This window comes from Anopheles arabiensis, chromosome 2, assembly GCF_016920715.1.
Source record: "Anopheles arabiensis isolate DONGOLA chromosome 2, AaraD3, whole genome shotgun sequence".
Lineage (NCBI taxonomy): Eukaryota > Metazoa > Arthropoda > Insecta > Diptera > Culicidae > Anopheles > Anopheles arabiensis.
In genome coordinates, this window is record NC_053517.1 from 43,345,772 (window position 1) to 43,369,448 (window position 23,677).

The following is a 23,677-nucleotide window of genomic DNA, read 5'->3' on the forward strand; positions in this document are numbered from 1 at the left end:
AAGACAGAAACAATTTCACCATATTTGTGGCAAACGCAAAAGCACAGTAATCCCAAAGTAAAGATTATGGAATGGAAGACAGTCGAATTGATGCTGTTATTGAAATTGAAGTCACAATGCCAAATCGACTTTTAGGCTAACGAATTTACATTGAAGGGGAGTTCTGTGGAGCCGTTACATGGAAAATCAGGTTGAATCGAGAAATTTGTTATTTGATAAAAATGTTTCCCATTTCCATTCGGAATTGGGCTCTCGACGACGAACCTAAACAAGAGGGTGTGTGCGTGTATGTATGTAAGAGGCATTATGCTTCGTCGCTTACGTTCTAGAAATGTGTAGGGGAAACAAAACAACTGAACAAGCTTGCTAACATGGGTACAGAACGCATTTGATGCTGAGTTTGAGTTTATTTGTATAAGGGGGATATTTGAGGAATGTGAGCGTTTGACAATGACGAGCAAGGAAAAATGCTTTGGCACAACATTTGATGAACAATGAAACAATTATGGGGGTAGTTTGGATAAGTGTTGAAAGATACACTAAGAAAAGCCCATCTGAGAATGGTGGAAGTGTGACCGTAATGATTCTATTAAAAACTGATTTTGTTAACAGTTTCTGTTCCTATCTTTTGCAGTGGATTTGAGTTGTCATTAAAAACAGGCTGTTCTCGGAAAATAGAGCAATGAATGCAAAATACATTTCTGCAACATAATATAAACGAAACCTGAAGGAAAAATAGCTATGCCGTTCCCTGAAATGAGTTCAACGACTTACATTTTGTTGTTGTTACGTTTGTGTGAGGAATTGTGTTTGAAGCAATTTTATTGAAGAATTTGGTCGTAACGCGTAAGCAACGATTCTGTATGACTTTATTATTGTGTATGTGTTCCGTTTGGCAGAAAAAAATGTGTCTTTAACACCGTTGCACCTTGCTCTACAAAGAGGAAGCGAAAAAGGCACAAACCCCGGACATAAAACCCTTTTTCCTTAAGTAGCAAATGAGGTAAGATAAAACGGGTAGAGTTGTGATGATGGCACCGCATGGTGTCTGTTTGTGGAGGGTATAATTATTACAAATAATCTTCCAGCAACTGGCCAGTCAAATTCTTTACCGCGCACCTTCACTTGAAAAAAAGTATTGCAAGCGCTAAAAACATTCCGGCTGCAGAATATTTGTCATTTGTTTTGTGTCCAGAGCGGCCGCAGAGTGCAATGGGCGTGGAAAACATGCAACGAGAGAAATATACAGATGCAGAGAAAGAGAGAGAGGAGGAGGAAGAGAAGGAGGGAGAGGAAGAGGGTGGCATGTTATGTGGCATTTGTGCAGCCACTAAAAGCTCACGTCGCGCCAAGGCAGGCTTAAAATATTTTTATCACTTTATAATTTTAACCTTTAAAAAATATAAACGTCAAAGGCCGTCGCCGTTCGGCCGTGTTTTGATGGCATCATTTTCAACCGCTTCGGTAACTGTGGCCCAAAAGACTTTCAAATAAACGTTCGATACATTCGGTGGTGCACATTCCTTAGTGCCCATGCAAAGGACGGCCCTTCGGGAAGCGGGAGAACAACCAGCGAAGGTTACGTATCCGTGCAAACGCAAAATGATTACAGTTCGCATCCTTGGGATGGGACAGCGCGAACAGAGCAAATGAATTTCCGTTTTAATTACTTTGCCGTTCCACTTGCCATGTTGGGCTGTTGGTGAGGTTGAATTTTTGACGTTTTCTGTGCAGCCCTCGCCCTTGCGCGGACGTGTACGGTATAGCGCGTAACCCCAGCGGAACCGAATCGTTAGTTGATGAATTCGAAATGGATAAAATTTTATTTTATAGTTATTAGTTTTCACGAACATGCGGCAAGCGATCGCGGCGCTGGTTAGTCCCGTTTAGGAAACAGAATTGATCGAACGGCTGGTGTGGCACTGTGAAGCGACGAGAACGTGCAACGTGTTTTAATAGACCAGGCTGGACATGGATGCAGCCGCCGGAGATAGGGTTCGGTTCCCGGCCAAAACGAAGGTAAATGGGCAATTGTCGCCATCGTTTAGATTGATGATGTTGTTTTGCCGGTCGTAAATTAGGTCGTTTGTCCGATATGTGCTTGTTTCCTTTTCGAGGAACGCAACCCAGGAGCTCCAGCTTGACCGAGAACATTAATGAGTGTGTTTGCAGGCTCTGGGTCAAATAGGAGAATCAATGTTTTGAGCCTTGAAGCTAAGGACGAGGTAAACTAGTTTTTATCATTCCTCATTGGCCTAAATGCATGTCTATAAATGCATTGTGTGAAAATAAAATTTATATCAAAGTTTTAAGCAAACTTAGAACAAATGTCTTAAGCCGTCCGTTTGTATGTGTGTATAAGTTCTTTCCACCTTGATTGAGAATTGGAATGTATCTGTATCAATTATACGGGGAAACTGTTTCGGTTTGCATCACGCAAGACGGTACACCAACGGCGCACATAAACACACACATATACACATCCACACTTGGTTAAATGGCTGGGCTCATTGTCAGACGAATGAATGAGTCAAGCTGTGGCGGCTGGAATTTAGGAATTTTTCGCATCATGTTCTACGCTGGTTATCGACCGCGGCAACATTTGAGCGGCAGCAAGCGATAATAACGCGCGCATAGTGGTGGTTCAGATAGCGACAAAAAACGGGTGAAATGCAACAACAAGGGATACACTCATTGCACCACAGCAGCAACGAAAGACGAATGGTACAAGAAATTAAATACTTTCGTTTTTTCTTGCACTAAAACGAGTAACATCTTTATTGAAGCTGGTAATTTTTTAACCCCACTTGAAAGTGTTGTGTGTTTGCGCGAAATTGATCGACTATTTTTATAACCCTTTGCTGTTGCTCACAGCCACACAGCAACGAAAATAATAATATTGTTAATGAGCATCTTGTAATAGATTAATTGCTAAACCGCGCTCAGCATGTATCATATCAATTAAGCGTTAGTTTCGGATCATTCCCAAATAGCCGATGCCTAATATCATTCCATTCAGCGTACTTTCTCCAAACGATCGAACCGTCAGCAAGTAGTAACCGTCCTTTCCGACTGGTATCTTCGCCAATTAACAGCATGAATTGATGCTGGCTCGAACCGTTTCGCGTAAGGTGTGATCGTGTTCCGAAGCAATTCTTTCGAGACACCTCTTGCCGCCCGACCCGGTTGCCCACCGAAGGGTTAATTACCCGACATTAGAGTGGCTGAATGGGCTGGACGGGGAGGTGGCGAGAGAGCGAGCGAGCGGCGGAGCGTGCGTGCGCGCGCGCTGGAAGCTCAACCGCGAGGCCGTACCGTGGTATCGTTTTCAAATTCACTCCTTTATATCGGTGCCGCCGTGTGAAGTTGTTTTAGGTGTTTTTCTTTTACGCGCCGGCCAGCAGCAACAGCCGCAGCTACAGCCGCGTTTGTGTTGCGCCGACAACGCCACCGAGGGGAAGCAATGGGGCCACAAATGTTCTTCCTTCCGTGGAGATGCGTGAAGGGTGAGGGGTGGTGATGCGGATCTGCCGTTGCGATCGTTTTTCTTTCCCGTGCGCATACCTTCGAGGCGCATCGGCGCGATACAATACGATACGCAATACGAATACTCTCCCTCGAGTTGATGTGTGAGGGAAGGGCGCAGAGATCGGGCCCCTTTGCTTTGATGCCACAATGTTGGAGCTTGCGGAAGATTCGCAGAAAGACCGAAGATGGAGGTCGAGAAGGGGGTGTGTGATGTTGCCAAAGGGGTAATAACTTTATGAAGCGAATTGTTGTTCGCCAGCGCGCTATGCAACAAACGTGTTTTGTTATAGGTTTGTTCTTTTCTCTCGCTCTCTTCTTCAAACACACACGTACGACTGCGGTCAGTAGGCAGCTCTTTTGGCGGCAGCATGCGTCCTCTAGTCGTACGATCCCGGGTTTTGGTTTCCCGGTTCCCGGGACGGTTGGCCAGCCGCTCCAAATCGCTCTCGCGGCACGGGATCGCCGTTCCCATCCCATGGTTCCGACCGGGGCCGCAATGCGATAATGGTTCTTCGAGCGCGAACACGCGGCAGGTATCGTCGGGATGGGGCTCCGTGGCTAATTATCTTATTAAGTGTAACAATAACTTAATTAATTATTTATATACGTTTCGATACAGCAATTGCGCCGGGAACAGACAAACCGGGCCGGGGTCTCGGTGGCGAGAGAACTGATCTGACAGTAGGAATCATGGTGCCGATGATACTGGCGGCTGGTCAATTTCCCTCACTCCCTGCCGACTCAAGTCCCCAGCACAAATGCAAGAGTAAACAGTTCGTAATGACCGTCGGACGGTTTTGATGGATGCATGAACTGTTGCTGCTCCCTCTCCTGCTTAAGATCGGTCCAGTGGGTCTATCGGTTCCAAAAGATCCTCCTCACCACAGTCGATGGTGGAACCCGGCTAATGACTGCCAGAGTGGCGCGAGAGCCGCAACGCGAATGATTGATCCGATGTGGTCAATGCGGAGTCTACCCCCCTCCCCCCCACCAGAAACTAACACCTTTTTTTTGTTACCCAAACTTAAAACACGTTAAGACGGTGGTGAATAGCGTAAAAGGGAGAAGAAACAAAACTCCGACCGAGAAAGTAATACGCTGGCGTGCTCTTCAGTGACGGTGAATTAACCGTGACCGGGTGACTCCGGGTCGACCGCAGCTACAAGATTTACCGACAATGTATGCGGTACAGATGCCGGACGGGGCCGATACTATCGTGGAGTGGTGGTAACCCTTGGCCCCGGCATTTGTTGGCCTTAGTGGTAGAAGATAATAAAGTCATTAGTGTGACGTTTCGAATGGCTGCATACGCCGAGTAAAGTTCTGCAAGTAGCCAAACCGGTATGTGTTTGGTGGTACACGTAGACGAACGGATGAGTATGTTTCATCTTCCTCGAGATGGGAAGAGCACGATTTATCGAATTGCTTGATGTTGTTTATGTTTTGTTTGATTTTGTTGTATATGTAAATTGAGTGCAACGTGTTTAAAAACAACGTTGTTGAAAACGAAAATACTCAAACTATGCAAGAGTGTGTTTTTATTTCGTCAAATAGATTTTTCAAGCATTGCTACATTGTTAAACTCTCATCAAAAATAGAATCACCTCCAGCAGATGGTTATAACTTTCCGGGCAAATATACTATGCCTAGACCCACTGTTTTCCATCCAGCGATGTAGAGCACTGGTGCACACCGACCGCTGCAGGGGAAGTAAGTCATCTAGCTCATCCTTTCGGAACAACTTCATTACCCATTATTCCTGTGCAATGCAGTGAAACGGTTAGATTTCCCCGAAGCATCATACAGACAACCGACTTCGTTGTGGCTTAATTCGATAACGGTTAAATTTGTCTCCAAGCTCTGTGCGGGTTGTATGCATCGTTCAAAGATCATTTACTACCGCTCCTCCGCCTGTCTGGTAGAACAGCAACGGCCTGCGGGCATCCTGGTCCGTTAACTTTCGACAAGGATTCATCGTGCATGGTGGACTGTAGCAGACTCTAACTCGTGATCGAAACCACACCGAGTAGGAACATCTCGCAAGAACTTCCGGGATGGGGATGGGACTGCAAGCGCAAAAGGGGAAAGCCTCGAAGGCAGCAAAGTGATGACTTCCGTCAGCTATGCGACCGTCACCGGGACGCGCTACCCCCAGCCGTCGAAATGAACAAGCTGGGATTTTAATTTTTCACGCTAATTTATATTCATTATTCGGTAATGCTTTAACGATTCGATTCCAGTGCGCGCGTAGGACGTTCGAGCCGCGGTGCGTGTTGATAAGAGGCGAAACTGTGCGGCGCGTTTTGCGTAGGCTGGCTTTGTTTGGTTGCTGCAGGTGCCAGATTGCTGCCACCGGTCTATGCAATCGGGAAGCCGAGGGCGTGAAATAATGGCTCTATTGTTGTACAAATTAAGTTTAGCTGTAAATATATTCAAATATTTGGCTAACCGGATGCTAACCGCCAAAAGGAAGCAGTTTCGTTCGATTTTCGTCACGACTATCATACGACTGTTGTTGTTGATGATGATGATGCCAGAGACGGTGTTGGTGATGCTGGTGTTTATGGAGGTTGGAAAAAACTCCAGCAGGGGTGTAAATAGAGCTGAGAAGAGGGAGTAAAAAAGGGACAATTGAGTATTATAAAATGAAGGGAAAACGAGAATCAACAATATTATGATTATTGAATCAAATCTGGCCGGAGCGTTTCGGGCTGAACGGTTTTGTATGGCAGTATGTTAGCCCTGTGATGAATTTGGGTTTGTGGGGGGGTTCGTTTTTTCCCTTTCATTTGATTGTGTACGGCATGTATGACTAGATGAGAAGCGAACTGCTTTCATTTCATTTCTCCTCCAGTTAACAGATATTACTGGTTGATGCTTGTTATATTTTGGAGCTTAATTTAACATTGTTACATTTGATGCAGTTTATATGTATGTTTTTATTTCAATGTTTCATTTCGAGCAAAGATAACATTTCAATGAAGCAGCATGTGAGCACGAGCTATCTTTCTCCTGCACGTGGCAAGAAGATCGATAAAATTTCGTAGCTCTGACCATGATTGAGACCGGTACAGCAATCATGTGAACTGTCTCCCATCCCCCCTCCCTTTAAGGGAATGAGATGAAAGGCTTCCTTTGCTCCCTTTGGAAGGATTTTTTGTTCTTCGAAGCACATCGTACTTTCGATATTCAATTACCCTTTTTCCCATCGTAACCGACACTTTGGGCTGCAGGGCAGAGAGCAAGATTTCCTTAACTTTATTACGTGTGAAACTGTCGGGATAGGGCTGTATGTCCGTTCGGGGAAAGAGAATATGATGTCGCTGTGCCGTGTGTAGAATATTTTGTTATTCGATATATTGGCCGTTGAAGGGATGTTTGGGGAGGGGATTGTTATTTGAAAAGGGTGTAAACGATGCGATAACATTCTGGATTACATCTGAACGGGAAGGATTAGCGTAAGAAATCTCGATGTAATATCCATTTTGGAGGAAACAATCGTTTTATTCAGATTCTTTTATATAAAATTTGGTGAAATGTCAAGCAAATAGAGGATTGTACAATAATTAACAATTCTTGTAAACTTATGAATTACAGTACCATTGTAGTATTGGATTTTGCTATTTGTGTTTGTCAACCTTTTACTGGCCCCAAAGCCCAAATATCTACCAACCATCTATTTAGTATTGTAGGCGTCTCCATACATATAAGGAATATTGCATCGATAGTAAACACTCCAAAGAAAGCAAGGAGACTTTTGCATTTCATATTGACCTGGTACAGTAATCTGTACCGCGGCAGACCGACGTGCACACGTCCGACACTCGAGAACCTAATCGTCCGTACGGAATTGTAAAGACCCATTATAGGACCGTGTGTTGTTGATTGATTCGAGAATGGTTTGCAATCAATCGACCACTCGAGCTTGTTCGTCATGTTGTCCTGCAAATCAATAACATCGTTGTTTGTCCCGACGGTAGTAATGATGATTGCAAGCAAGCACACAGATATCCTTCCCGGTTGGGTATTTCCATCGCCAAGGTACTTAACGGTGAACGGGCGCACTGGCGGGATGCCCTCCGTATGTAATATCTGTCCAGCCAATCTTGGAATGGTACAAATAGTTTCCTGTTGTCTTTTTGCTCTTTCTCTCTCACTCTCTCTCTATCTGTTAATAGTGCAATGAGGGGAAGGAAACGAAGGTCCCTGTTGGACAAACATTTCGCTTGCTCCATTTTGCAACGATTTACCGAACCGGGAGGCAGGTGGTCCCCGGAAGCAACTCGACGGTGAGCAAATATTTGGTGGCCTTCTTTGTTAACATAATCTGCACCGTGGACATACATGTATGCCATGCCAAGGTGGAGCAAGAGCATCTAGCATCGCTGATGGGAATCACTACAAATCAATTGCTTAGAATCGTTATATCGTAGAAATTACATTTGTGTATACAGTGTGTACGCCCCGAAGCTACAATTGGAAGTGGTTGTTGGATGCGTTATTGGGTTGTGATATTAACGCCAACCAATGACCACCACTTCCTGCGGGGCCTTGCCTTCCCCTGTTTCCGAAGAACAGTGTGACAATGCGTGTCTGTCTCCGTGTAAGTACTATTGGAACTGGTTTTTATCTCCGGATGCCCATTTACAGAACGGAGCTAGTGAAAAACAATCATAAAACACAATTTTGTTCAATAACCACTAACATGTGTTGCCCATTACGACGTCGGCCGAGACAATAGAGTGTGCGTTGAAAGCCGGTTGGCATGCTCATCATGACCATGAAGCCGGCTAACGAGCCTTACAGTGCGTAGCAGTATCGGACAGTACTAGTAAGGAATGATGCTATTGGGTGGCTTATGTTTTGTTTGCTTTGTTTTGCGTTCGGCCATCCATTTACATCGCCATACTTCCTGGCACTGAGGTTTGGCCTCGTATGCTGGGATTGTTTTCAAGGATGTACTACGCTGTTTGCGTGTTTGTACTGCTCACTTGCAATTTTATGCGTCGTTACTCGGGACCAAATCATTGTGCTGTCGTCGCTTGTGTAACTAAGTCCCATTGTGCTCAAGTCCTTGCTGGTGCGTGTGTGTGTGTGTTTAAATAAACTTCAACCCCTTTTTGTTGGCCGACGGGGTTTTACGCCGGGCGTTTCGCGGAGCAGGGGCCGGTTCAATTCAATTATCATTAAATGTCGGCGGTCGTACGCTGATAACCCGGGGGAGTGAAACTAAAGCCCCATTCGATGTCTATTTAAGCGTGCGTCGTCAGTGGAATGGAAACCGGGAAACAGTTCGCTGCTCGGAAAAAGGGGTTCGACGTGCTAAAACCACGTGTTGGTAAACACGAACAGCGTACAAAACCGCATGATGGTATTAGTGAGAATCCCATCAAATTTAGCAGATGATGACAGGAGGCTTCACAAGTTCCTTGCTTACGAGGTACGGAGCTATCATATTTAGTTCGCATTTCCTCTGCAACTAAACCATGATATGGCGGAGAGAGGGATAAAAGATAAACATTAACTTGTCCTTGAGAAGCGTCTGGTTGAAAGGGTTATTTCATACAAGAGATATAATATTTGCACAATCCACCAACCATCACCAACTGCCAGAGGGTGTGAAAAAAAAAAATCTCAAAAGCTATGGAGCCATTGTCATAATTTCTATGCTCGAGAGGGGTTGCCAATCTAATCGCTCCTTGTTGTGGCTCATTTGTCTTTTTGCTACTGCTTTTTGTGTGCCGAGCGTTCGTGAGTTGAAATTAGCATACCTTATTGAATTTGTGGCTGTTGGTGTTTATTTTGATTCCACCATTAATTGCACCAGTTTGCCAGTATCCCTGTCGTTTTCATTATTTTTTCTAACAAGAGGTGCTTAGCATTATCATACAACGCTCGTCTGCTCTATTTGCAAGCGTGTGTTGATTTAAACCGTTCTCGTGTATTTAAAATCGGCAGCTGACTAAGAGTAAACTTGTTGTTGCTCGTTTCATATTTGAATATTAATTTTGTCCAGTTTTGGGTTGGATGGGACTGCTATCGATTTCCCGCACAGAAAACGTCACTATCTATTTTCGACGAAACTTGTACCGATCGGGTCCTCAGGAAGAAGCGTGGGATAATGCAGTTTTGTGCTATTTAGTGTGGAAGTTATTCAGTTCGCTTCGTGTTCAGGATCAAAGTTTGGCTCGTCTAGAGTGCGTCAATCCGTAATTCGATCCTAGAGTGAGCCATATCAAAGCGTCATTGCTCAGAACCGATCTGGCATCTCCATATGACACTGAGCAGTGGCTGCTGTGCTTATCGTTCGCCTTTGACTTCTCTTGGTCTTCGATAAGTGTATTTGTTAATGTTTTCTTCACTCGAGCGGTGAGTGGAAACAGTTTGTTTAGGATTAGGACTTTGTTTTTTTTTCTTCATTGAGGTTGTTGTTGTGTGTCTTCTAAGTATGTTTTGTTTTTTCTTTCCCCCTCTTGGTCGTTGTATCTTTCTATGTGGGTTGATTGGGTGGCCAGAAGATGGCGGTGAAGACGGAGGCTTAAAACTTTTCTCTTGTCTTCTTTGCTGTAAAATGGAAGAATGCATTAAGCGCCAGCGCATCATCACACATGGTTTGTCTTTGTGCGTGTTGGCGTCGTTATGATGACGGATTGAGTTATTTGGAAATTTCAACCGAAGCAGACAGCTGTCAAACAACTCGTCCGTTGTATTGATACGGTGACAGTTTACTTCCTTGTTTCTTCCTGTTGTGGAAACGGCATTGCCTCGTTGATTTACTAATTTGAGGCTAGGCCATGCGCGTTGAGCTAAGATATAAATTTCAAGTCATTTATGCCAAAGTCTATTTAAAGCGGCAAATGGTATATTTGGGCGAAAAAGGTAGGTGAGCGCCATACTGAAGTATTAAATTTCTGTGGCACATTCCTTGGGAAATATCAACCACGTCCTGACCAAACAGTGCGTTGCCAAACATTAAACCACAAAACTACGGTTCTCAATAGCATATTTGCGTTTTCCGCTGCTGGAGGACCTTCTTCCTGGTACACCGGCCTGTGGTTCGCCCTTGACGACCATGTGCAACGCTTCTTCTCGTATTGGCGTCCCTCCTGCTTGTCCGTCTCTGCTGAGTCTGACGATGGCCGAGGTACATTACATATCGCTCGCAAATGCCAAGCAGGGCGGCGATGGTGTCTGCATCATTGACCGTGTGTCTGCTGTGGATCTTGGAGTGGGAAGAAAAGAAAGGACACCTATTAAATCGAAGTGTGTAAATATAGACGTACAGCATTTTCATTTCCGGCGCCATTCATCCCATCGTGCCCGAGGTTGTACCGGTTAAGATTCTCCAACCGAGAAACTCTGGAGTATGGAGAGTATTTCTATAGTACAAAGAGATGGTTTTAGCGGTGGAGTGTGATCCATTTATAGACCTTTTTTTATTTTTTTTTTCAAGGCACAGGTACTGAGTTAGTATTTTTGTTGTGGTTGGTTTGTATGGTTTGATGTTGTTGTTTACTTTTACATGAAAGTAAAAAATATACATAATCAAAAACTATACATATTCATAAATTTCGCGGTCGAATTATACAAACACTCACTTATTTTGTTCGATTTTTCTGGAAGCAATGAGGTATGAAATAACCCAACATCCATCGCACCAGCGTGTTACGCCTAATGTTGAAATATTGCACTTAAAGACAAAGCTGCTCACGAAGCGTACGGAAATCCTGCAATATGGCGTCATTGAGAGGGAACCTCGTATTAAAGTCTATGACATTGCAACTTCTTCCCCGGTCAGGTCCAGTTTGCCCGTTGTAGGTCGATATAACCTGACCCACTCTAAACGAGGCCTCCGTTCGTCGTTAGCTTCCTGTCCAATCCGTTCTTTGTACGTGCTCTTCGTCTGCTGGCACCTTACCTTGTTTGTCTCGTCTGAGAGGAAGATTATTGTCTTGGTGGCGTTTTAGGAACGTCAGAGATATTGCTATTAAGCAAAGGCATGGAAAAGTACGATGAAGGGTGAAAAAAATCGAATAGAAAGGCCACCAAGGGGTCTCGGTAAAGGGTGCAGCTAAATGCCAGCCCATCAATTGGGGAAGATTAACCGATTTTGAGACGCTAAAATTAGGGGCTAGCCCATGCGAGTGTTTCAACCGTGCACACGGACCAGGATCGTTGTATGGGACGATTATTAAATGACATGAAATTTTCTTTTCTGTGCTTTGCTCCACCTCCCTACGTATTGGAAATTTTAACCATGTTTCTTTTGTGCATTTCTTCTTTGGCTCTTTCTTGCAACAGACACAACCAGCCACCTCTGTCTGGTTCTGGATCATCCTCGTTGACGCCTAGACGGGGCGATGGACCACTGTCACCAACGGACACGGACTCCGATTCGGATATTTCCCTCGGTACACACTCTCCAGTTCCTAGTATGTCGATGCAGCACAGTCCCAGCTCGCTGCCCGGCTCAAGCGAGGATCGGCTGCACGATGAGCGGGATCGAGAGAAGGACTTTCGGAATAGTTTTGCCTCGCTGCATTCCTTCCGCTTTGGTGATCATCTTACGGGCGGCTTGTTACCTGGTAAGTATCAAATTGAATCAGCATTAAGGCATTAGTTGAGTTCTCATTTATAAACGATTTGACGATGTCTGACGATGTGTCCTGCGAATTGCGTGGGTATTGTGTGGAGTTTGATGTTCATAATAGGATTTTCTTGTTTTCTAATCGATAGGTTCGTTCAACAGTAGATTCATGCCTTATCGTCTGGGCGATCACTCGCCACCGATCAACACCCACTCACCCCCGATCGGTTTGACACACCTCCCACTCACCCCGACCGTGCTGCGACCACAGCCTCACCTGCCTCACTCGCTCGCCGTTAGTGCGGCATCTATGGCTGCATCCAGCGTGGCCAATGCAGGAGTCCTCACGACGGTCGTTAATATGAGTGACTCGCCGGGTAGCAATAGCAGTGCCACGACCGCATCCCTCACGAATGTTCCCACCTCAACTACCGCCACTACTCCCACCCTGTCCGGCGGCACGGCGAGCTCCCTGAAGGACCTGGCGCATCCCAGCGACCTGTCGTCGAGTGATCCGCGCCCAGGCACTCCCAGCTCGGTAGGAAGCAACAACAATAACAACAGTGCCAGTGGTAGTACCCCAACAGCCACTACAAACGGCAGCAGCAGCACACCATCCTCCTTAATGCAGCCAATGTCCCCGCTGAGAATACGGGTCAGCTCACCGTCGCGGTTGAATGCGGAGCTGCTGCAGCATACGGCGGCAGCCGCTGCAGCTGCAGCAGCGGCGGCCGCCGCCAATCAGCCACCCCAGCATCACTCGTTGCCCCTGCTTCATCCCCACCATCCGCTGCACGTGCACCATCCCCACGCGCACCTTCCGCACCATGCGCACCAAACGCATGCCCATCATCACCATGCGGCGGCCCTGACAGCGGCCAGCATGATGAACGGACTGAACGCTAGCGGCATCGTTCGGATCGTACCGGGCACCACTACCACCTCGCTAATCCATCGGCCCTTCTCACCGTCCCCGAAGCCGAAGGAAGCGTCGTGATAAACGGCCAATGAACATGACGTGTGATGCGGCTTGACAGGAGATGAAAGGGTAAAAACTGTCACCTTAGTGTAGCTAATGGAGACGCACTCGCAGGCAGTAGCAGTAGCAATAGCACCCAGCATCGCTGACAAAACAGTCTAGAGAAACTAGAGAATGTAACTATGGTAGCAAATGGTGGGCAAGGTTTCCGCAACGGACGCTTTTGAGGGTCAAGCACGCAAAACGCAAGGGAGACGACACATTGGAGCCGAAAATTACACAACACAAGCTAGCTTCCAGGTTTCTGCTTTCAGCAAGCTACACAACTGTATAATGACGTGCCCGTACGAATGGATCAATAGTAATGTGGGTAGCTTGTGGTGCATACTACTGAGCGGTGTAGCGTTGAGTTTGTTCAGGGTGAAAAATTAGATTCTCTGTGACAATGACTTCCTAAATCTATCACTTGTGGTGTTAGTACGTCTGCTTTTCTGTACTTTTTTTTTAATTCAAGGATGTCACAAATTCGAAAAAGAGCATGCGGAAAGTGTTTTAAGGCATGTTGCAAGTATCAAATTTATATTAGCCATTGGGTATGCTCCTCGTCTATGACGTAAACTGCTCGAACTTTTGTTGCTTTTGACTGAAAAGTTTCAGTTGAGCGAAAATGGTTTTGTCGAGGGCAAAGTATATAGTACGATAGTATATAACCATCAGCATCAGCAAAGCACATGCGCACTTGTGCATTCCAATAGAGCTGTCTATCGTTAACTTTCGTACTCCAGCAATCGCTCAGTATGTATTTATTGTTCACGTTAGCGTGAGGCTGGCTTTCCGGAAATGAAGCAAATTTGATTTCGGCTTAAATTTCTGTGAAACATTCGCTCCACTCTTCACCTTTCGTTAGCGTATTAAACATTGCTTGTATGACTGTTTCAAATTTTCTAATGACACAGATTTAAATGAGTGTATTGTTGGTACAGTGTATCACCCATTTTATGTGCCGTTAGTAGTGGAGTTATTTCGGTTCTTAGTAGAGGTCTATTGATGAACCAAATTTGTTTATTGTAACGAGTATGATGTTTTTGCTGCAAAGGTTAATAGCACAATCCAATAGCACTTCCAAGCATCATCAATATTTTGTTAACATATCTCAACTTTTATTTTTTTATTAGATCTGGTTTTCAGGATTTATGTTCAGGAGAAAGTAATTGAGCAAACTCTTTTTTTTTGTTTATTTAACCAAAAGAAACTACATGACAGGAAGGTGAAAGAGGTAGGAATATATGTGTGATTGAGAACTAGTTTTTGTGAAGAAAAAAAAAACAAAAAACAAAACGTGTAACACTAGCCCTATATAGCACATACAGGGAAATATGCTCAAAGATTTACAGGACCGTTAAAGCACAAGCTCACTGCTTGGTAAAATAGTGCAAAGCAAGCTTCCTAAAATGGCCGCCCACAACAACCACAGCTTGCGTACAGTGTTGAGGAATATTAGTTGAAAGTAGTGGAACTCGAGCGAGTATACATAATGGGAAATAATTTTGAAAGCACAAGTAAAATAATATAAATATTGTATAGTATATCATTAGCAGCATGAACAGCAACATGATTTATATTATATTAAAATGAACGCATAGTTTGAACACAACAAACATCGATGATATTGGATAGCAGTGGCATAGAGAACAATAAAACAATGCACATAGCAAAGAAAAATAGTTGCGTTAAGCCTGTGTTCTACTTTGTGTTTGGGGAAAATTATGCATCGTTGAATAAAGGAACAGTTATGCTGCAAATGCCAGAAAAGGCTTGACTACTGATCATTGTAAATTGCTTAGTATTACGTAATGCCTTTGTTGTAATAAAAAGTGCAGCAATACCTGATCCTTTAATTGTTTGTGATACATGTAAGGGGTAAACAAGCTTTTTTATGTTTCCTGTCTTTTTTTTCACGGTGAGTTTACGTGATGTTATTGAAATTATGGTAAATTATCTTATCCAGGCTAAATTAATACATCACACGAAGGACACTCACAATCAGAAAGTCTTCAAGTGATGCAAAACTATTGCAATATTTTAGTAAAAGAAATCAGCCACATTTGCCAAGGTGACGGATACAATTAGATAAAAATGAAACCAAATCATTAACGTGCAAGCAATATGTTGCTTGGAAAGCACTAGAGATATATCCAACAAAGCTACAACATGTTCGTAATACAAAGGGAAAAAGGGATAAAATTTATCCATACGTCGATCACCAATACAAACTGGCAACAAGGCAATGGTAATGATAATGACCGAGATAGTTCTGGTTCGAAGAAACAAAAATAACAAAGCTATGTGCTATCATTTAAACGACGAGCAAAAAGGGTAGTTTAAAGGGTAGGCAACATTAATTAAACAAACCAATCATTGTACATACATTGCTGCAATCAAATTATATTAATTATTACAAAAATAAATTTAATAATTAAATTGAAACAGTGGTTTTATGAAAATTGATATGAAGTCTGAAAATCCGAAAAACAAAACTATAGCGTAGAACCAGAATATTTATTTATCTGAACGGTAGATTTAGTTAAAGTTGCAGTAATCGTTATTGTTTTATTTAAAAATAAAAAAAAAGAAGATTTATGATTTAATATAAAGTAATAGATTTACGCGACTCTGTTCAGAAATAATGAATGTTTAACATGTACATTGATGAATTTTCAAATGCCGTCGGCAGTCGACAATAAGAATACTATTTCAATCATTTTAGTTTATTGGTTACACTTAACACTTCTTTTACATTGGTTCAATTCTGGCTCAATTTTTAATATCTCAATTTGTAACGTGAGTGATTACATGAAAATGGTTGAGAAATTTCATTCTAATAAAGGATGTTTTTCGTTGAAGGATAAGTATTGTTATATTGGCTAAAACCAATATAAAATGAAATATTAGCAATTCATTTACATTTTAATAATTGATACATATATTAAAATATCTGTACAGATACCAAGGACCAGAGATACCAAGGTGTATGCGATGCTAGTATCGATAACATATTGTTAATGATTAACATTACGACAAACGTATGTAACTATGCGTCCCATAAGACCACATTGTTTAAAACACTTCCAATCGTATCAGTGTCGCAACAGTCGGCCAAAAAACCCATCTTAATGTACCCAAAAATATCCCTTTCCCCTAAGTATGTGTACACACTTTGCCAGTTAGCTTGTGTTGCTTTGTAACAGTTTCGCCGCGGATGTACTACACCAGCCAACCGTGAGTATATAGACAAATATATAGTAGCTACACAAGCTGTTTCTGGGCGGAGCTAGATTAGGCCAATAAAGCAGCATCGGATTGCGTAGGCTTTGCGTGAGAAAACGAACCGAAGCGAATTCTGTTGAATGAAGCTGCTCAAGCTGTCCGGGCACGGAACACCAGTGCTGGGGTGTGAGCAAGAGCGTGAAGGGGGGGGGGGGTGTATTGGATACAGAAAAAAAAGATACACACGCACGCACGCCTGATGGCTGGGTAGCTTACGGCCAGCGACCATGGGCAGCAGTCTGCTGTGAGCCAAAATCATACGATGGGTAACGGACAAACAAGTTAAAAAAATAAATAAAATGAAAGAATAACAGACAGATGGAGCGAAGGTGCATACGAATTGAGATAATGAGCAAGGGTTTGCGATAAATTGCACGAACATGATGGCCGCTGTAAAAATGATTAGGGCGGTGTTCAATGGCAAGAAGTTTGTTGTTTGCGAAAAGCGTTTGCATTTGCAGCTTTGGTGGAGTGTTTATTTTATTTCTCTCAATATTAGCATCCTATAGCGCAAAAGGAAATGGAACGATAAATCAATCCGTATTGTAGTTACAGTGCGAATCTATGCCAAAGTATGGTTAAAGGGCTGTATCAGAAACAATGCTTCAAAATTACACATTTTTAAAAAATATTCACAATATAGGACTGCATTATACGCATTTACAACTTTTTGGTGCTTACTTACTTACCATAGAACTGTATTTAAAAGCTCCGTTCCGGAGTAGCATATGTTAAAGCTTCCGTATCAAAATCTGTCATCTTGAAGTACGAAACCGTTGCCGTATAATTGTAATTGCTATAGATCTAACGGTTTTTGTGTAATATTTCCTTACAATGTGATAGCAATAAATTTAATAAGAGCAAAGTATAGTTTTCATACTTTCATAGTAAACTTTTCCATCATCGTCAGCCTCATTGCTCCTGGCGAGGAGCCACAATAATGTTTTAATTTGGAGCACTCGAGAGTTCTGCGCCGCAGAAGTGTTGGTCTTTGCCCATTTATGAGCTATTGTGTGACGACCCGGGTGTGACTGTGACCCGGGGTGGAAAGTGAAAAACAATCGGCCCCAAAAAACCGACCGTACATCCATTTTGTTACCGGTGACATGATGCATGACGAAAATCTCCACCATCATCAGTCACACCGGGGTACCTATGACGCGGAGCTTTTCCGTGAAAACATCGCGCCGAGAAGAAACTGTGAACAGCAGCAGCAGTGCAGTCGCGTGTACCGGTTGGACGAGCGTGTGCGCTACATAGCAGTAGCTTCAGTAGCAAAACAGACACATTTCCCGTCATCACTTAGATTACAAATCGTCCTTCCGCGAGCGTAATCGCACCGGTAGCAATCTAAATTAGCCCATCCGTGGGGAAAAGTTGAGCTTTTATGTGAGTTTGTGTGTGTGTGTGTAAGTGTGTGTACTTGGTGGGCTCTCCCCTCGGTTGTTGTTTCCCTCTCAGGATTTTACCCATTTGTTATTTCATTCGCCTGCCTTTTTGGGGCGATTGCAGAGATTGGTAGCGTTCAGCACGAACCTGCCAGTAGCACACTGGACCGGGCGGGAACGCAAGCGAAGCGCGAAAATTAAAACGCTACACCAAACACACACACACACACACACACCAAAGGAAGAAATGTCAACAGAATGTTCACTCATCGCATTTTTTCGTTGGCAAGTCACGCTCACGAACAATCGTAATGACAAATGGTTTTGTGTCAGATTCAACGATCCGGACGGTTTTCACGCAATACATTTTTCCACTGATTGCTTTCTATTCTCTGTGTTGCGAGTTAGATGTCAGGTTGCGTTATGAGTAAAGGTTTACAAATGGGTCACAGGTTTGTACTTTGATTTAGTTGTATAAAATAAATGATCTTGCGAATTTAAAGTTCACTTCAAATAATTACATATATTTAGAAGCGTTGAAGATTCAACTTTAATTTATACCTAGAAATACGATTGACGTTCATTAAGAATATCAAGGAATGACGTTCATTAATGTTGATTTCATAATTAATATTTTACGTGAAATCAGTATATCTTCTTCTTTGGCTCAACAACCGATGTCGGTCAAGGCCTGCCTGTAACCACTTGTGTGCTTGGCTTTCAGTGACTAATTGATTCCCCCCCCCTCTCCCCCCATAGCACGATAGTCAGTCCTACGTATGGCGGCGCGGTCTATTTGGGGATTGAACCCATGACGGGCATGTTGTTAAGTCGTACGAGTTGACGACTGTACTACGAGACCGGCCAAATCAGTATATATGCTCACCAAAAGAATAAAACAATCGTGCACCAGTATACAGTGAATAAACCTTGTTTAATTTACCGGCATCGGCTCGAATACAACAGCAAGAGCAATCGATGGTTAGTTTGTGTCTAACAGTGTGAGCAAACGCACTTCCTGGAATGATTTCACTCTAAATAGAAAACCATCTGTAAGGACATGAAAGAAAAGAAGTCCCCAAAGTAAGGGTAACGGAAAGAGTCAAGGATAAATAGACGGAAATATTAAACTAATATCTTATCCAGCACGATTCAATCGAACATACTCTGAACGAAGGTGTCAAGTTCTGAACATATTTTTCCAAAATGGTTGATAATGATCATTGTGGTAAAACCGGGTACCGGGTGACGGGAAACGTGCAGTCGAATAAGCGTATCTGAGCAGATGAAACCGAGATAGATGAAACTGTGACACAAAGGGATGGTGTGAAAGATAAAAAGGTACGATTTTAGCAGGGACTTAATATCTGAAACAGAATTCATGATTTGATCAAATCATGCTGATAGCAATTGATATCCTGTACAAACGCAAGCCCGTTGCATATATCACATAGATCACTTGAGCTGAGATTAAAGGTACATTGATAATTATTTACAATTCATGAACAGAATGAAATATTATGGTTTATGTATCAAACGATCCATTCCATTGTATCAATTCCACAATTAACAAAAATAATTTTCAAATAGTATTATTATTGAGTATTATTATTTTAAATCCTTTTTTATTCATATGTATAAACACTAACGTAGATTTTTATGCACAGATAATCAACTTAAATATTATAATGCTTGTAAAAGCATGTTGGCGAAACAAACAGCATGTGTTTGGAGTATATTATTCAAATATGATACATAAAGTACAAGAGCTGTTTAGCATCCAATCAAGCTTGTGGGTTTTCTGTTGGCAAAAGTCCATCGCCAAATAAACAGCAATAGCAATACTCGTAAACCATTAACGGTAACGGATCGGGCACGGTAAATAATGTCAAATATCCACTTCAAACAACACGATGGCAAAGTGTGGCTAGCTATGATTCTTCTTTTTATTATAATTCCGTTGTGCCTAATTTTGGAGCAGCTGGCTCGCAACGGCGATTGTCACCGGAATGTCACAACACAGACATTTTAGTGCAATTTGTCTGCCTGATCGATATCTTGCGAACAAGGAGCACCCAGAAGAGCATAGGTTTCCAGATGAACCCTGATCGGTAGGCCATTTTGTGGACGATACGTTTCGAGTCCACCGTAAATCCCAATCCGAGCCAATAGGCATCGTGGACGAAGCGAGGACGAGAAGTGCAACAAGCACCGTATTCCACACCGTCACCGGGACTCGCTAGGTAGGGCTTTGAGGGTAGCAAGGCGTAAATAATGAAACACCTATGTTAGCCCCTTTTTTCCATTTGGAACGAAAACCACCCCGAATGCGTCGTTTGCTGATCCGTTGATGAATTTGAGACACGGTAGGACGAACCAAACGAACCACAGCAAACGCCACCAGCATCACTGATTGAAAGATAAATAACGAACGAAACAGTTACGGATAGGGACGGGCGACACAGAGGATCGTAGTAGGGATGGTAGTCGGGTGTGAAAGAGCAAAGCAAAGTAAGGAAGAAAAAAGGATACTCCGCACAAACCGCAGGCTTCATCTATTCGACACTCCGGTTGTGTTCCTCACGATGCGTTCGAATGCGTGTGCATTCAGCCGAGGCCCTGTGAGCGGACAAGCGAGTTGGCATAGTGTGGCTGTAGCTGTCGCGTTATTAAATTAGATCGAAAGATATCCGTAAAATCTGTTTATTGCAAGCACACCTAGGGACCGTTGGCTAGATGCGGCCGCTGAATGGGTTTTCCGACACGGTGCCCTCGGCAGTGAATACGTGCAAGCTGGGTCGGTTAGATTGCTAACGGGTTCAGCTGCATGCTGATTAGTGTCTGGCTGCTGAAAAAGGATTAATGTGGGAAGTGTATATTGATTGTTTTCTCCTTTTTACCCATATTGGAAGCCATTTATGGGCGAAACGTATATAAATATTACGAACCTTAAATCCTGGATGTTTTGTAGTAGTATGGTAGATGAAGATGAGTAGGTTTGTTCATTCAGAGGACAGGTTGTATCGTATACAGTTTTGTATTAGCAGCATTTAAGTATCAACGCAATACAATAGCTTCCGTGAAGATACACTGATTCACTGATACACTGATACACACATTCTACCATATAAAAAACGCTGTCAGCTTTTAGGTCAGTTCATGTTTGTTTTTAAAGTACTGACTGGTCACAATTGTTGTTACTAGTCAATATGTTCGTCCCAAGTAGAAATTTAAGCAACAGACAATTTTTATACTTTGATCATCGTTCTCGTTTGTGTTGTGCCAGGGATTCATTACTTTTGATATTAAACACTTTTAATGGTTATTCGAGTGTAATTGACTTGTTCTTCGATTTTACTAAATGTTAGCGACATTTAAAAGAATGTATGTATACCACTAGATCATAGGAACTCTTAGTTATATGTCCTTTAATTTTTGAGTAATGTATGTAGGCTACAAAGGCCAGATACTTTATCAAGAAATACTAAATAAATAATAAATAATTTGATGAATAATTAAATAAATAAATAAATGACTAAAAAGATAAATAAATAAATAAATAAATAAATAAATAAATGAATAAATAAATAAATAAATATGTAACTAAGCATCAATGACGGGTTTCACGGAAAACGTACTGAGCGGCCGCCAGGAGTCCTGTCGATTTGGGGGCTCCGTGTATGGTTACTTCAATATTTTCACTACCCTCCCCCACCTATAAAATATAGTATTTTGATGCAAACAATCAAGAAATTTGATTGGTGCATCTGTCTTAGGTAAAACGGGAAACTATATTATTAATTTGTTGTGTATTCAAAGTAAAAGTTTACAGTTTACAATTTACCAATAAATATTTAGCACATAACGAAAGGAACGTTATCATCTAAGAATCGCCACTGGCTTGAAGCGCCTTTTCCCAAGAAATCATACCTAAAATGACAAGCTTTATTTCATTAACTTGTTAATTTACACATAATATGAAGCAGATTGCACCGATCGCTCAATGATACTACTACCTTCTTCTTCTTTGGCTCAACAACCGATGTCGGTCAAGGCCTGCCTGTACCCACTTGTGGGCTTTGGCTTTCAGTGACTAATTGATTCCCCCCCCATAGCAGGATAGTCAGTCCTACGTATGGCGGCGCGGTCTATTTGGGGATTGAACCCATGACGGGCATGTTGTTAAGTCGTACGAGCTGACGACTGTACTACTACCTTAATCATTACATTTTTCTAATTACGATTTTTTTCTAAACTTACGAATGTTTAAATGCTTCAGTATTTGTACGTAGAAGAAAAAGTTTAAAGAGCCCATTTCTAACAATTAGTCCATTCTCAGCTCGCGATATTGCATTCGAAATTGGCTCTGTATCATTCTATTTGATCAGTAGTATGTGATCGAGAGGTTCTGAACAACAATACAACAAAACTTTTGTATGATTTAATGCACTGCTTACATTCCATTCGAAACAGGTTTCCAGCGAATTGCGAGTGTAACACATGATCCGACGAAAGCGATGGCGTCATAAAGCACCCAGACTAGTTTATCGACCGCAATCGACTAGCCTTAGTCGTACACGGTGTGTCTATTGCAAACGGTGCGATCGATCGTGATCGATCAAAACCAGATTTACTTAACCATCAACTGTTGGTGCGCGAGGCTCCTAAAAAGCTTAGTTTGGAGAGCGGACGTGCAAGCATGAACAGATTTCGAGCGCGCTTAACAAGGCTTGGCGAACGCTAGCAGCACAAAATAGATGTTTAATAATTTTGCTCAATGGAATAATTGATATGTTATTTATACTCGGTAATTTCCAGTGGAGGAAGCAATGTAAATAATAATTGCACCCAAGGCCTCCCAAACCCAAAGTGTTCGGATTGCGCAGTTCTTTCTTACCTGCTGGCGAAAAGAAGAAAAGTACGCGTAATAGTAACAGACAAACAAGCTCCAAGAAGCAGACGAAACGATGGAATGAAACTTAGGGTCCAGAAGAATTGATTTTTCCTCCCATGAATCTCAGGCACCCTCCGTCGATCCTCACGTGTTGAGCTCGATATCGCTCGCGATGGCGCCATCTCGCGCTGGCGTTCGCCAGAGGTGTCGCGACCCGCTTACACCTTCCTCAACTCCGGATAATCACCCGGAGTCGTGATTTCAAACATTCATTCGAATTCAGATCGATCATCTTAAGCATCGCTAGGAAAGGGGTGAATGCTCACAGACCCGCGGGTCAACCAAGGGTTAGAGAGGTTTGAGGGTTAAGAGCAGGGAGAGAAATTAATTTCTCAAACACACCACAACATTCTCAGGACTTCACCAGTCCTTTTCCCTCTCGCTAGCCTCCAGAATGCATGAAACACTGGAACAACAACAATAAAAAAGGACAGCACGGGACAGTGATTTGTGTGTTTTTTTTTTTGTTCGTGGCTCTTGGAGTCCAAGAGATGGCAGGAAACGAACAATCGTCGCCAGCCTAGGTTGATGTACGTTTCGTAAAAACAATCACGATTCCGCCCAGAATCAGTCGCGATTTTGACCGAAGATTATCGAAAGGCGTCCTTCAGGCCCTGTAACGTAGGGGAGCAACGGTTAGGGAGTTTTGGTTTTATGGAGATTTGTTTTACTGATTATGCGGTCAATTTTGGTATATTGAGTTGTAGTGTGCTGTCGAGCAGCCATCCCAGCACAGTGCAGTGATCCTCTCACGAGACCAACTGCAGGCTGATGATCGTGATGAAGCAGAAAATGTCCGTCCGAATGGCCGGCCGGAGTACAAATTTTGACCAGCTCATGGTGCTGCTGTTACTGCTGCTCCTTCGTTCACGAACCCCACAACCGAACTGAGTTGTAAAAATTGAAACATCATT

The 23,677-nt window shown here is 42.9% G+C and overlaps 1 protein-coding gene across 1 annotated transcript in view; it reads left to right on the forward strand.

The window, feature by feature from the left end:
• The window catches only part of LOC120896357 (protein Optix), a 52,157-nt gene extending 37,737 nt beyond the window's left edge, over positions 1 to 14,420 (forward strand). The window contains exons 4-5 of the mRNA XM_040300405.1: positions 11,830 to 12,113; positions 12,265 to 14,420. Of these exons, the coding sequence (XP_040156339.1) occupies positions 11,830 to 12,113; positions 12,265 to 13,112 (1,132 nt within the window). The 3' untranslated portion in view covers positions 13,113 to 14,420. The remainder of the gene's footprint in view (positions 1 to 11,829; positions 12,114 to 12,264) is intronic.
• The last annotated feature ends 9,257 nt before the right edge of the window (positions 14,421 to 23,677 follow it).